Consider the following 13,982-nt stretch of genomic DNA (forward strand, 5'->3'; position numbering starts at 1 on the left):
ATAACTCAGGAACGCTTCAACGGATCCTAGCGATAATGAGATTGCTTTTTCGTGACATATTGGGTTTCATGTTAGTGGTAAATTTAGGTCAATAATTTTTGCGTTTATTTGTGAAAAAATTGGAAATTTGGCGAAAATTTGGAAAATTTTGTAATTTTCAAATTTAGAATTTTTATTCTGTTAAAAGCTATGTGACACAAAATAGTTAATAAATAACATTTCCCACATGTCTACATTACATCAGCACAATTTTGGAAACAATATTTTTTTTGCTAGGAAGTTATAAGGGTTAAAAGTTGACCAGCGATTTCTCATTTTTACAACAAAATTTACAAAATCATTTTTTCTAGCGACCACCTCACATTTGAAGTCAGTTTGAGGGGTCTGTATGGCTGAAAATACCCAAAAGTGACAACAGTCTAAAAACTGCACCCCTCAAGCTGAACAAAACCACATTCAAGAAGTTTATTAACCCTTCAGGTGTTTCACAGCAGCAGAAGCAACATGGAAGGAAAAAATGAATATTTAACTTTTTAGTAACAAAAATTATCTTTTTTATTTTCCCCAAGGGTAAAAGGAGAAAGTGGACCACAAAAGTTATTGTCCAATTTGTCCTGCGTATGCTGAAGCCCCATATGTGGGGGAAAACCACTTTTTGGGCGCACGGCAAGGCTCGGAAGGGATGGAGCGCCATTGAATGACTTTTTGAATGGAAAATTAGCTCCAATCGTTAGCGAACACCAATGTCGCGTTTGGAGAGCCCCTGTGCGCCTAAACTTTGGAGCTCCCCCTTTTTCTTTTTCACAAAAAATTTCTTTTAGCCTCAATTTTTTTATTTTCACATGGGCAACAGGATAAAATGGATCCTAAAATGTGTTGGGCAATTTCTCCTGAGTACACCTATACCTTACATGTGGGGGAAAACCACTGTTTGGGCGCACAGCAAGGCTCAGAAGGGAAGGAGCGCCATTTGACTTTTTGAATGAAAAATTAGCTCCAATCGAAAGCGGACACCATGTCGCGTTTGGAGAGCCCCTGTGTGCCTAAACATTGGAGCTCCCCCACAAGTGACCCTATTTCGGAAACTAGACCTCCCAAGGAACTAACCTAGATGTGTGGTGAGCACTTTTTACCCCCAAGTGCTTCACAGAAGTTTAAAACGCAGAGCCGTGAAAATAAATAATCCTTTCTTTTTCCTCAAAAATAATTTTTTAGTTCGCAATTTTTATTTTCTCAAGCGTAACAGGAGAAATTGGACCCCAAAAGTTGTTTTTCAATTTGTCCTGAGTACGCTGGTACTCCATATGTGGGGGAGGACCACTATTTGGGCACAAGTCGAGGCTGGGAAGGGAAGTAGTGACGTTTTGGAATGCAGACTTTGATGGAATGGTCTGCGGGTGTAATGTTCCGTTTGCAGAGCCCCTGATATGCCTAAACAGTAGAAAAACCCCTCAAGTGACCCCATTTTGGAAACTAGACCCCCAAAGGAACTTATCTAGATGTGTGGTGAGCACTTTGAACCCCCAATTGCTTTACAGAATTTTATAACGTAGAGCTGTGAAAATAAAATCATTCTTTTTCCCACAAAAATAAATTTTTAGCCCCCAATTTTTTATTTTCTCAAGGGTAACAGGAGAAATTAGACCCCCAAAGTTGTTGTGCAATTTTTGCTAAGTACGATTATGCCCCATATGTTTGGGTTAACCCCTGCTTGGGCACACGTCAGGGCTCGGAATGGAGGGAGCAACATTTGACTTTTTGAACGCAAGATTGGCTGGAATCAATGGTGGCACCATGATGCGTTTGGGATCCCATGATGTACCTAAACAGTGGAAACCCCTCAATTTTAACTCAAACGCTAACCCCAACCCTAATCACAACCCTAACCCCAACACACCGTTAACCCTAACCACAACCCTAACCCCAACACACCGCGAACCCTAATCTTATCCCTAATTCCAACCCTAACTCTAATTCCAACCCTAACCCTAAGGCTATGTGCCCACGTTGCGGATTCGTGACAGTGGGGCGGGGGCAGAGGACAGGACGGAGGGGAGATGAGGGCAGCAGAGGACAGGACGGATGGGAGGAAAGGCTGAAGGTGGCGGCAGATTGCCGCCATCAGTTGGTGGCGGGGCAGATTGCGGTCTCCAGCCGTGGCCGATGATACTGCAGCATCGGCCATGGCTGGATTATAATATTTCACCATGTTTCATTGGTGAAATATTACAAACTGCCCTCATTGGCTGTTGAAATTGAAACACCAATCAGAGTGATCGTAGCCAAGGGGGGGGCAAAGTCGCCCCTCCGGGCTGAAGTACAACTCACTCTGTCCCTGCAGGTCGGGTGAAATTTGAGTTAACCCTTTCACCTGACATGCAGGAACGCGATCATTCTGTGACACAGCATATGCGTCACAGGTCGGATTGGCACCGACTTTCAAGACGCATTCGCTGTATCACAGGTCGGGAAGGGCTTAAAGAGAACTGTGTATAATAGTGCAGAGCGGAGATGTCTTTAAGGGAACCTGTCAGCAGGATTGTGCTCAGTAACCTACAGATACTGTCAGGTCGGTGCCGTTATATTGATTACACTGATACCTGGTGATGAAATCCGTCTTGTGGTTGTTGTTTAATCTGTATTTGTAGTTTTCAGTTAATGAGATTCTCATGCTCAGGGGCGGGGCTGTGGCTTTATGTGGTGCGCTGATTACATATTCATCTGTATTGGCTTATGACAGGTTACTGATCCCTCACTGACCTGCCCCACATTTTTACATAGTGCATATAATAGCATTTATATTGTTTTTGATAATGCCTATAACATTGTGGCTATTGGGAGGCATAGAAAAAAAATTACATCCAGCTGAATGTCACCGGTGATGGCGGCGCCTGCGCAGTAGCATCTATAAGAGATAGATGCTACTGGACAGGCGCCGCAGGTGTCATTTTGCTGGAAGTAATTTTTTTTTCTAAGCCTCCCAATAGCCACAATATTATAGGCATTATCAACAATAATATCAATGCTATTATATGCATTATGTAAAAATGGGGGGCAGGTCAGTGAGGGATCAGTGACCTGTCATAAGTCAATACAGGTGCATATGTAATCAGAAAACCACATAAAGCCCCGCCCACAGCCCCACCCCAGAGAACCACAAATCCCTGCCCACAGCCCCGCCCCAGAGCACGAGCATCTCATTAACTGAAAACTACAAATACAGATTAAACAATAGTAAACAGAGTTGCATTCATTTATGGTGGACCATTGGAGCTACTATGAATCCTGACCAGAAGATTATATTTCTGATAAGAAAATAATATTGCTCCCCATTTCAGGAGAGATTGTGCAGTAATCTGAATTTCTTAGGATCAAAAACAATGTAATTTATGATGTGGAGTGAATCCATGAAACCAGGGCTCGAGCCAACACATCTCCTGCAGGCGGGAATACATGGATATTACAGCCATCAGCCACGCACAGCTCAGAGATATATCATGGCACAGGTGTAATGTGTTTTATGTAGATTATCACAATCCTCCTTGAAGTTAGTCGGTTTTAATACAAATTGAAAAGTCAGGATAAAGGGAAACTCTGTTGTTATTGTACAGAAATTCACACTTGGCCTCACTGCACATTTAATGTTGTCGATCATAAAAGTGAAGTTTGGCCAGAAAGACTGGACCTGGTCTTGTAGGGACCATATGATCACATTCAGCAGCTCAGAAGGGAGAGAAGGGAGATTCATCCAATAAGATATCAGAGATCTAGGAAGCCAACAGCATCATTAGCCTCCGCTTTCTCTTACAGGACCATCATAATAATTTTCTTCAAGTGATTTTCTATCTTGTCAGCACATTCTACGTACACTGTCATTTGGCTTTGTAGTTTACAGATCTGGGCAGGTAACAGCGTCTCCTAAACCCAGGGATAGGTGGATCTAACAGGTTGTAAGTTCTATAGAAAAGGGCTTTCAATGACCACAGTTATTTGAACAGTTTTGGGTGGAGGAGAATGTTGTGGTCTAGAGGCAAAATGGTGATCATGGCAATACAGCCGGTCTACACCACCGATAAAGCAGCCACAGTCGGTGACTGAGAAGAATCTGTGACTTCTCTGCATTTAGTGGTTACTACTCACCTGGGTAGTCATATGTAGGAATCTCCTCTTTACACCGCTCATCACCCCTCACATATGTCTCTGTAGTATTAATATGGGTCAGATCTTCACCCTGAAACAAATATTGTAAAAGTCACCGACAGATGGAGAAGTCACATCTATGATCAGCTCTAATCCTGCCATCTCCACCGTTCTCATTACACAAGTATAAAACATATAATACTGGTGGATAAAACAAGACTGAGCACAAGACCTTCACAGCCGTCTACACATTATAGGAGAGATCTCATGACACCTTCTCTCCATCTACCTGATGATCCTGAGGAACATTGGGATCTTCTTGCTTACAGTCCTGTGGAAGAAGAGGACGGGGACATCTCTCTGGTGTTGTCCTCTTACTGGATAGATCTGGAGGAAACACATACAGGGACTGAATTCATTCTTTACACACAGATAATTATAGGCTGTGTGTATTTAGTCCTGACTATTACCTGGTGATGTGAGGGGCTGGGGAACCTCCATCATGACGTCACTGTACAGATCTCTGTGTCCTTCTAAATACTCCCACTCCTCCATGGAGAAATAGACGGCGACATCCTGACACCTTATAGGAACCTGACACATACAATGATACCGTCATCCCCCCGATCCCTTCATAGCGTTACTGTATAATGTCCCAGCATTCCCAGCAGTGTCACCTCTCCAGTCAGCAGCTCAATCATCTTGTAGATGAGTTCTAGGATCTTCTGGTCATTGATGTCCTCATGTATCAGGGGGTGAGGTGGAGGCCCCGTGATTGGGGTCAGGGGTCTTCCCCATCCCTCAGACACAGGGTCCTGACAGCGCTCACTAGAGGTCTTCTTCACCACTGTGTAATCCTGGTTATGGAGAGACACATTAATAAATCTCACTACAGACATTTCTAGAGTCCTCACCTCTCCAGTTCTGTCCATCTGTTATTCCCATAGATAAGAATGATGTAATGTGACGTCATCAGAATCTCTCACCTCTCCAGTAAGCCGGAAGAGGATCTCTAGGGTGAGGTGTAATATCCTCTCCACCATCTTGTCTCTGTCCATATCCATATTTGATGGATAAATCAGGAAAATTCTCTTATATAGAAGATCTTCACTGAGAGGATCCGATATTGTAGAGACCTGAATGAGAAGAAGAGCCGATGTAACATCATAAGAATCCTGTGTAATAATACAATTACTGGAGATAATAAGGGAAACATATGAGGAGATTTATTATTTTACAGTATTTAGTTTCCTTCTTTACATCTACTAATAAAATCTTAATTTAATCCCATAATCCGAAAACAAAGGCGTTTTTATAGGCAAAGAATTAGCACTTCGATCATAAATGCTGACATAGGTTACCTAACAAGGTATGAAGTGACACGTAGGTAAATAAAGGTAAAATTATTTTTATTGACATATTACTTAAAATAACAAATCTTTAACCCCTTCACCCCCCAAGGGTGGTTTGCATGTTAATGACCAGGCCAATTTTTACAATTCTGACCACTGTCCCTTTATGAGGTTATAACTCTGGAACGCTTCAATGGATCTTGGCGATTCTGACATGGTTTTCTCGTGACATATTGTACTTCATGATAGTGGTAAAATTTCTTCGATATAACTTGTGTTTATTTGTGAAAAAAACGGATATTTGGCGAAAATTTTGTAAATTTCGCAATTTTCCAACTTTTAATTTTTATGCCCTTAAATCACAGACATACGTCACGCAAAATACTTAATAAATAACATTTCCCACATGTCTACTTTACATCAGCACAATTTTGGAACCAAATTTTTTTTTTTGTTAGGGAGTTATAAGGGTTAAAAGTTAACCAGACATTTCTCATTTTTACAACACCATTTTTTTTTTAGGGACCACATCTCATTTGAAGTCATTTTGAGGGGTCTATATGATAGAAAATACCCAAGTGTGACACCATTCTAAAAACTGCACCCCTCAAGGTGCTCAAAACCACATTCAAGAAATTTATTAACCCTTCAGGTGTTTCACAGGAATTTTTGGAATGTTTAAATAAAAATGAACATTTAACTTTTTTCACACAAAATTTATTTCAGTTCCAATTTGTTTAATTTTACCAAGGGTAACAGGAGAAAATGGACCCCAAAAGTTGTTGTGCAATTTGTCCTGAGTACGCTGATACCCCATATGTGGGGGTAAACCACTGTTTGGGCGCATGGCAGAGCTCGGAAGGGAAGGAGCGCCATTTGACTTTTCAATGCAAAATTGACTGGAATTGACATGGGACGCCATGTTGCGTTTGGAGAGCCCCTGATGTGCCTAAACATTGAAACCCCCCACAAGTGACACCATTTTGGAAAGTAGACCCCCTAAGGAACTTATCTAGATGTGTGGTGAGCACTTTGACCCAACAAGTGCTTCACAGAAGTTTATAATGCAGAGCCGTAAAAATAAAAAATCATATTTTTTCACAAAAATGATCTTTTCGCCCCCATTTTTTTATTTTCCCAAGGGTGAGAGAAGAAATTAGACCACAAACGTTGTTGTGCAATTTGTCCTGAGTACGACGATACCCCATATGTGGGGGTAAACCACTGTTTGGGCGCATAGCAGAGCTCGGAAGGGAAGGAGCGCTATTTTACTTTTCAATGCAAAATTGACTGGAATTAAGATGGGGCGCCGTGTTGCGTTTGGAGAGCCCCTGATGTGCCTAAACAATAAAACCCCCCACAAGTGACACCATTTTGGAAAGTAGACCCCCTAATGAACTTATCTAGATGTGTTTTGAGAGCTTTGAACCCCCAAGTGTTTCACTACAGTTTATAACGCAGAGCCGTGAAAATAAAAATTCCTCTTTTATTTCACAGAAATGATTTTCTAGCCCCCAGCTTTGTATTTTTACAAGGGTAACATAATAAATTGGACCCCAAAAGTTGTTGTCCAATTTGTCCTGAGTACGCTGATACCCCATATGTGGGGGGGAACCACTGTTTGGGCGCATGACAGAGCTCGGAAGGGAAGGAGCGCCATTTGGAATGCAGACTTAGATGGATTGGTCTGCAGGCATCACGTTGCACTTGCAGAGCCCCTGATGTACCCAAACAGTAGAAACCCCCCACAAGTGACCCCAAATTGGAAACTAGACCTCCCAAGGAACGTATCTAGATGTGTTGTGAGAACTTTGAACCCCCAAGTGTTTCACTACAGTTTATAACGCAGAGCCGTGAAAATAAAAATTCCTCTTTTTTTTCACAGAAATGATTTTTTAGCCCCCAGTTTTGTATTTTCACAAGGGTATCAGGATAAATTGGACCCCAAAAGTTGTTGTCCAATTTGTCCTGTGTACGCTGATACCCCATATGTGGGGGTAAACCACTGTTTGGGCGCATGGCAGAGCTCGGAAGGGAAGGAGCGCCGTTTGGAATGCAGACTTAGATGGATTGGTCTGCAGGCATCACATTGCATTTGCAGAGCCCCTGATGTACCTAAACAGTAGAAACCCCCCACAAATGACCCCATATTGGAAATAAGACCCCACAAGGAACTTATCTAGATGTGTTGTGAAAACTTTGAACCCCCAAGTGTTTCACTACAGTTTACAACGCAGAGCCGTGAAAATAAAAAATCCTTTTTTTCCCACAAAACTTATATTTTAGCCCCCAGTTTTGTATTTTCCCAAGGGTAACAGGAGAAATTGGACCCCAAAAGATGTTGTCCAATTTGTCCTGAGTACGCTGATACCCCATATGTTGGGGTAAACCCCTGTTTGGGTACACGGGAGAGCTCTGAAGGGAAGGAGCACTGTTTTACTTTTTCAACGCAGAATTGTCTGGAATTGAGATCGGATGCCATGTCCCGTTTGGAGAGCCCCTGATGTGCCTAAACAGTGGAAACCCCCCAATTATAACTGAAACCCTAATCCAAACACACCCCTTACCCTAATCCCAGCGGTAACCCTAACCACACCCCTAACCCTGACACACCCCTAACCCTAATCCCAACCCTATTCCCAACCGTAAATGTAATCCAAACCCTAACCCTAACTTTAGCCCCAACCCTAACTGTAGCCTTAACCCTAGCCCTAACCCTAGCAATAACCCTAACCCTAACCCTAACCCTAGCAATAACCCTAGCCCTAACCCTAGCCCTAACCCTAGCCCTAATGGGAAAATGGAAATAAATACATTTTTTTTATTTTTTTATTTTTCCCTAACTAAGGGGGTGATGAAGGGGGGTTTGATTTACCTTTATAGCGGGTTATTTAGCGGATTTTTATGATTGGCAGCCGTCACACACTGAAAGACGCTTTTTATTGCAAAAAATATTTTTTGCGTTACCACATTTTGAGAGCTATAATTTTTCCATATTTGAGTCTACAGAGTCATGTGAGGTCTTGTTTTTTGCGGGATGAGTTGACGTTTTTATTGGTAACATTTTCGGGCACATGACATTTTTTGATCGCTTTTTATTCCGATTTTTGTGAGGCAGAATGATCAAAAACCAGCTATTCATGAATTTCTTTTGGGGGAGGCGTTTATACCGTTCCGCGTTTGGTAAAATTGATAAAGCAGTTTTATTCTTCGGGTCAGTACGATTACAGCGATACCTCATTTATATCATTTTTTTATGTTTTGGCGCTTTTATACGATAAAAGCTATTTTATAGAAAAAATAATTATTTTGGTATCGCTTTATTCTCAGGACTATAACTTTTTTATTTTTTTGCTGATGATGCTGTATGGCAGCTTGTTTTTTGCGGGACAAGATGACGTTTTCAGCGGTACCATGGATATTTATATCTGTCTTTTTGATCGCGTGTTATTCCACTTTTTGTTCGGCGGTATGGTAATAAAGCGTTGTTTTTTGCCTCGTTTTTTTTTTTTTTCTCTCACGGTGTTTACTGAAGGGGTTAACTAGTGGGGCAGTTTTATATGTTGGGTCGTTACGGACGTGGCGATACTAAATATGTGTACTTTTATTGTTTTGGTTTTTTTTTATTTAGATAAAGAAATGTATTTATGGGAATAATATTTTTTTTTTTCTTTATTTAGGAATTTATTTTTTATTTATTTTTTTACACATGTGGAAAAATTTTTTTTTTACTTTTTTACTTTGTCCCAGTGGGGGACATTACAGATCGGTAATCTGCTGTGCAGGGCTGCAGGCTTACCAAGTGTCTGCTCTGAGCAGGCACTCGGTAAGCCACCTCCCTCCCTGCAGGACCCGGATGCCGCGGCCATCTTGGATCCGGGACCTGCGGCGAGGAGGGAGGTAGGAGACCCTCGGAGCAACGCGATCACATCGCGTTGCTCCGGGGGTCTCAGGGAAGCCCGCAGAGAGCCCCCTCCCTGCGCGATGCTTCCCTATACCGCCGGTACACCGCGATCATGTTTGATTGCGGTGTGCCGGGGGTTAATGTGCCGGGGGCGGTCCGTGACCGCTCCTGGCACATAGTGACGGATGTCAGCTGCGATATGCAGCTGACACCCGGCCGCGCTCCCCCCGTGAGCGCGGCCGATCGCGTATGACGTACTATCCCGTCGGTGGTCATACGAGCCCACCCCACCTCGACGGGATAGTACGTCAGATGTCAGAAAGGGGTTAAAAAACAGGGTGATGGAAATAAATGGACCTCTAAACAAAAATAGGGGGTGACCCAAAGACCCAGATGGCAGTATGTTTATATATATACACATATATATATATATATATATATATATATATATATATATATATATATATATATATATATATATATATATATATATATATAATGTTGCTATACTGAAAGTAATATCCCTGTTAGAAAGAAAGGACTAACAATATGGATGGACGTAAAAAAAAAAAGTCTCTTTAAAACCATAAGGCAGTCTTATATCCAATTTAAGGGTATACATAGAACAAGCAACTATATATATATATATATATATATATATATATATATATATATATATATATATATATATATATATATATATATAAACCAATGCCCTCACATCATGAAATAAACATGGCTTGGTTAGCAATGATAATAAGTTTCATAGTGACCCAACAGTGTGAATAGTATCCACTCCTAGGCAGATTAAGGAAAAAAGTACGATGTAATTCAAATGTAATTCAAAAGGGTGGTCACTAGATGGCAGTGCAATACCACAGAAACAATGGCTAATGCAAAGGAATGCAGAGAGAAAAAAAATGTATTCACAAAGCCGTGAAGTATTTACCTGACGATGAGTGGAACAAGTAGCAATGAAGGTGGGAAGGCGGGTCACCTCCTAAACCCGACGAGCGCCGTTTCGCCTTTCGGCTTCTTCAATCAAGAGGGGCGTAGTAACTAATAAAATCTGTATATTTAGGCCACAGACAACAAGCAGTTTCTTCCTCGGAGTCGGCAGCTGAATACGTTCCTCATAGACTCATCTTCCATAGCGCTAATTCTCGTCTCATTTACCGACCCTGGAATCGGCATTAGTAATACTGCAGGAGATATTCATTACACGGGACAGGAGAAATAACGACTTCATGATGAGGACGACATCTTCATCTTCTACTACGGCTCTAGAAACAGATTTGTCCAGAGTCCGTCACTGACTCCATCACCACCGGCCTCTATATAAAGGTTTCCCGTCTTCCCCGCACTGTAATCTTCTATCACGTTAGATCTCAGCTCTGATTCACACACAGAAGTTTGAGGCTTTTAGAAAAGCTTTTTTATTTCCACAATCAACGCGAACAGAAATGATCTGATCCCAAAGTCTCCATGTACAGTGATTTATGGGGATTATTTCTGGCCTTAGGCTTTTCTATATTACAAGAAAAACACCAGGAAAAAAAACAGATATTGAAATGTTTCTAAAGAAAATTGGCTCCAACAATTCTTGTAAAAAGAAAAAAAACAAACACAGAAAACGCAGAAGACACATTTTATAATTTTTAACATGTTAAACATTTATTAAAAAGTAATTGACCTTTTTGTGCACCAGAACATAGATGTGCACCGCAGGGACGGCACAGATGAGGCTTCAACAAAAACCCTGGCAGTTTAACCACTTGCTGCAAACATGACATCTAAGGCTACTTTCACACTTCCGTCGTTCATTCCCCGTCACAATGCGTCGTTTTGTAAAAAAAAACGCATCCTGCAAATTTGCCCCCAGGATGCTTTTTTTTTTTTTTACATAGACTTGTATTACCCACGCATCGCAACGTATGGCCACACCTTGTGTACGTTGGGCACTGGTTGCGTCGGAATTTGGCGGCCCGTCGTCTGGGAAAAACGTTCAAGGGAATGTTTTTCTGTACGTTGTATCCTGATTTTCCGTCTGCGCATGCCCAGCAGGAAATCTCGCACTCTGTCTCTTTCCTCCCCGGGACTGCAGACGGAAATGTGAAAGGACACACTTCGGTCGGTACGTCGCACCGATGCTTTGTGATTGCCAAGTACCGACGCAAGTGTGAAAGTAGCCTAAGAAGGTGTGACAGAGTTTGGCTGAATGCCCCCCGGCCCCAAGTACTCAATAGTATGGGGCGGCCTAGTTACTACGATACTTACATACCTAATAATGGTGTCTGGGCTGCAATGTATGAAGGTCCATTAGGCCGGGCCAGAGGCAGCATCCAATAAGTTACCTTTTAACGCCCCTATACACATTAGACTAAAGTTCCAGGAAAGCACTGATTTCGGGGGTTTGGGTGACTATATAATGTATTTGGGGGCCTCCTGACAGATGATGTCAGGGCAGAGAAGGATCTGACATCCTGAATTTCAGAGGATAATCCGTTTGTTCTTTCTGTGGATAATCCTCCGCTAGAGGAATCTGGAGGCGACTCTCTCATACAGACCACAGGAAAGCTGGAATATTTGTGTGTATGGGGAGTCGGGAGAGATAGCCGTCTGCCAAATGACCGTTCAGCCAACTCTTATCTCATGTGTATGGGGCCGTTAGTATTACACTGACAGCAGTGATGATACACGGCACTACAGTAGTACAGGGCATCACCGGAGCCATCAGAGGCTTGTATGTTGTATGATCGCACTGATCAGAGGGGTTTAACAAAGGTTTAAAGTGAAAAACATCATAGTTTCAGCAACAAGAAATATGTCACTATATGGAAAGCAGAATCACTGCACAATGTTAGTTAATAGAAGAAAACTGAAGTACCACTGTAATTGGTATTGGAGGGGAACAAGTCAGAAAGACTCCCTCTTCATGCCCTTTGGGCCATACAGGATAGCTCCAAACAAAGATATATACGAAAAAACGGAGCAGAAATATCCACAACAACATAGTTGTATATAAAAGCAAAAAAGTTTATTAAATATAACTCATAAACATTAATAAATATATGCACATACTACTGCGAGTGCTGTACGCCACCCGCAGGTATAGGGAGGTGACACAAGAAAGGGGAGAAAATGGTAGCCAACCACAAGGAGGGAAAGCACAAAAACTGTGCCCTTAGAAACCCCTTGTCTCAATGAGGTGCCCAGCTCAAAGCTATCTAAATAAATAACATACAGGGTCCTACAGAGTCCCTTGCTCACAATCAGTAAACAGCTAATGCAAAAACAGGGCCCTGTTGAAAAAGCGACAACGCGAAACGCGCGTCCAGGGGTGCCACACCAGGAGGGGGGACCCTTTCCAGGATCTCAGTATGGGTAAGCCCTATTGAATATAGCACATTGCTTCTTTTTTGCATTAGCCTACAGCCTGCACTGACCCCACTGCCTCCTGATCACTACCGAAGCTACCACCTCACCAACACCAGAGCTCCTGCAACCCTCGACCTACTGTCTCCTTCCCCACCGTCCTGTAGAATGTAAGCCCACAAGGGCAGGGTCCTCTCCCCTCTGTATCAGTCTGTAATTGTTAGTTTACTGTAAGTGATATCTGTAATTTGTATGTAACCCATTCTCATGTACAGCACCATGGAATCAATGGTGCTATATAAATAACACTATTCAGTATGAGAGTCCCAACAGCTCTTTTCTTAATATGATGCCCCGAAAATTCCTAATATTTGAAAACAAAAACCACAGACTACTCATCCAACCCAGTTCCTGAGGTGCGCTGCTCTGGTCTGTGCAGTGTGAGTACTGAGGCTCCATACTACAGGTGTGATGTAGTGACGTCATTGTGCCTGCAGTGCACGGAGTCTCAGACTCACAGGCGAAGGCTGAATGGTGGATCACGAGCTTTCATCTCCCTGATTCACTAATCTATTCAGTGGTATCACTGTCATGGGAGTGTGGATATCGCTGAAATTGTGATGATGGGAAGGAGAGGGTGAACAATACCACACCCCACCGAGCCCTGTCTATTCATAGGCATCATAGCAACCGAGTAGGCTACCTTTATGGATGATACACTCCTGCCTATCCAACTATCGTATGGCAAATATCTTGTAGATCCTGGGTTCATTAGTATTTGCACCAAGAATGAGGCTAAGTGAGTATTTTATTAGTTGTCAGTGATCTGAGGTAGTCAGTGAGGTGGATGGTACCATATTGTGCATGTAGGGGGCAGTACTGTGGGAACATTAGAGAGTGGGGGATGGCAGTACTGTGAGAACTTTATACTGTGTGTGTGTGGGGGGGTATGGCGGTACTATGAGAACATTATACTGTGTGAGGGGGTATGGCGGTAGTGTGAAAATACCTTATTTACGAGAGATGCCAGTACTGTGGAAACATTATACTGTGTGAGGGGCATCATATATATTGCATCAGGGGTGTAAAAAGGAGTGTGATAAAAAAGACTCCTCAGGGCTGTGCTGCATTTGTACAGACTGCTATCTGCCGTCCAGACGGGACCATGTGACATCAATGGGAAGAGGGAGGGTGTCAGGAGGGAAGAGTCT

General features: G+C 42.4%; 2 protein-coding genes across 3 annotated transcripts in view; one reads left to right on the top strand and one right to left on the bottom strand.

Annotated features, from left to right (window-relative positions):
* Nucleotides 1-13,982, top strand: part of LOC143768219 (gastrula zinc finger protein XlCGF66.1-like) — a 241,914-nt gene that overhangs the window by 122,765 nt on the left and 105,167 nt on the right. The window lies entirely within an intron of this gene.
* Nucleotides 1-13,982, bottom strand: part of LOC143767743 (uncharacterized) — a 77,328-nt gene that overhangs the window by 26,466 nt on the left and 36,880 nt on the right. For both annotated transcript variants that reach the window (XM_077256259.1, XM_077256258.1), the window contains exons 2-7: nucleotides 10,346-10,924; nucleotides 5,127-5,276; nucleotides 4,818-4,997; nucleotides 4,611-4,734; nucleotides 4,430-4,527; nucleotides 4,141-4,231 (exon numbers count right to left, since the gene is read on the bottom strand). In XM_077256259.1, the coding sequence (XP_077112374.1) occupies nucleotides 4,141-4,231; nucleotides 4,430-4,527; nucleotides 4,611-4,734; nucleotides 4,818-4,997; nucleotides 5,127-5,204 (571 nt within the window). In that variant the 5' untranslated portion in view covers nucleotides 5,205-5,276; nucleotides 10,346-10,924. The remainder of the gene's footprint in view (nucleotides 1-4,140; nucleotides 4,232-4,429; nucleotides 4,528-4,610; nucleotides 4,735-4,817; nucleotides 4,998-5,126; nucleotides 5,277-10,345; nucleotides 10,925-13,982) is intronic.

The sequence above is a fragment of the Ranitomeya variabilis genome, chromosome 4, assembly GCF_051348905.1.
Source record: "Ranitomeya variabilis isolate aRanVar5 chromosome 4, aRanVar5.hap1, whole genome shotgun sequence".
Taxonomy (NCBI): Eukaryota; Metazoa; Chordata; class Amphibia; order Anura; family Dendrobatidae; genus Ranitomeya; species Ranitomeya variabilis.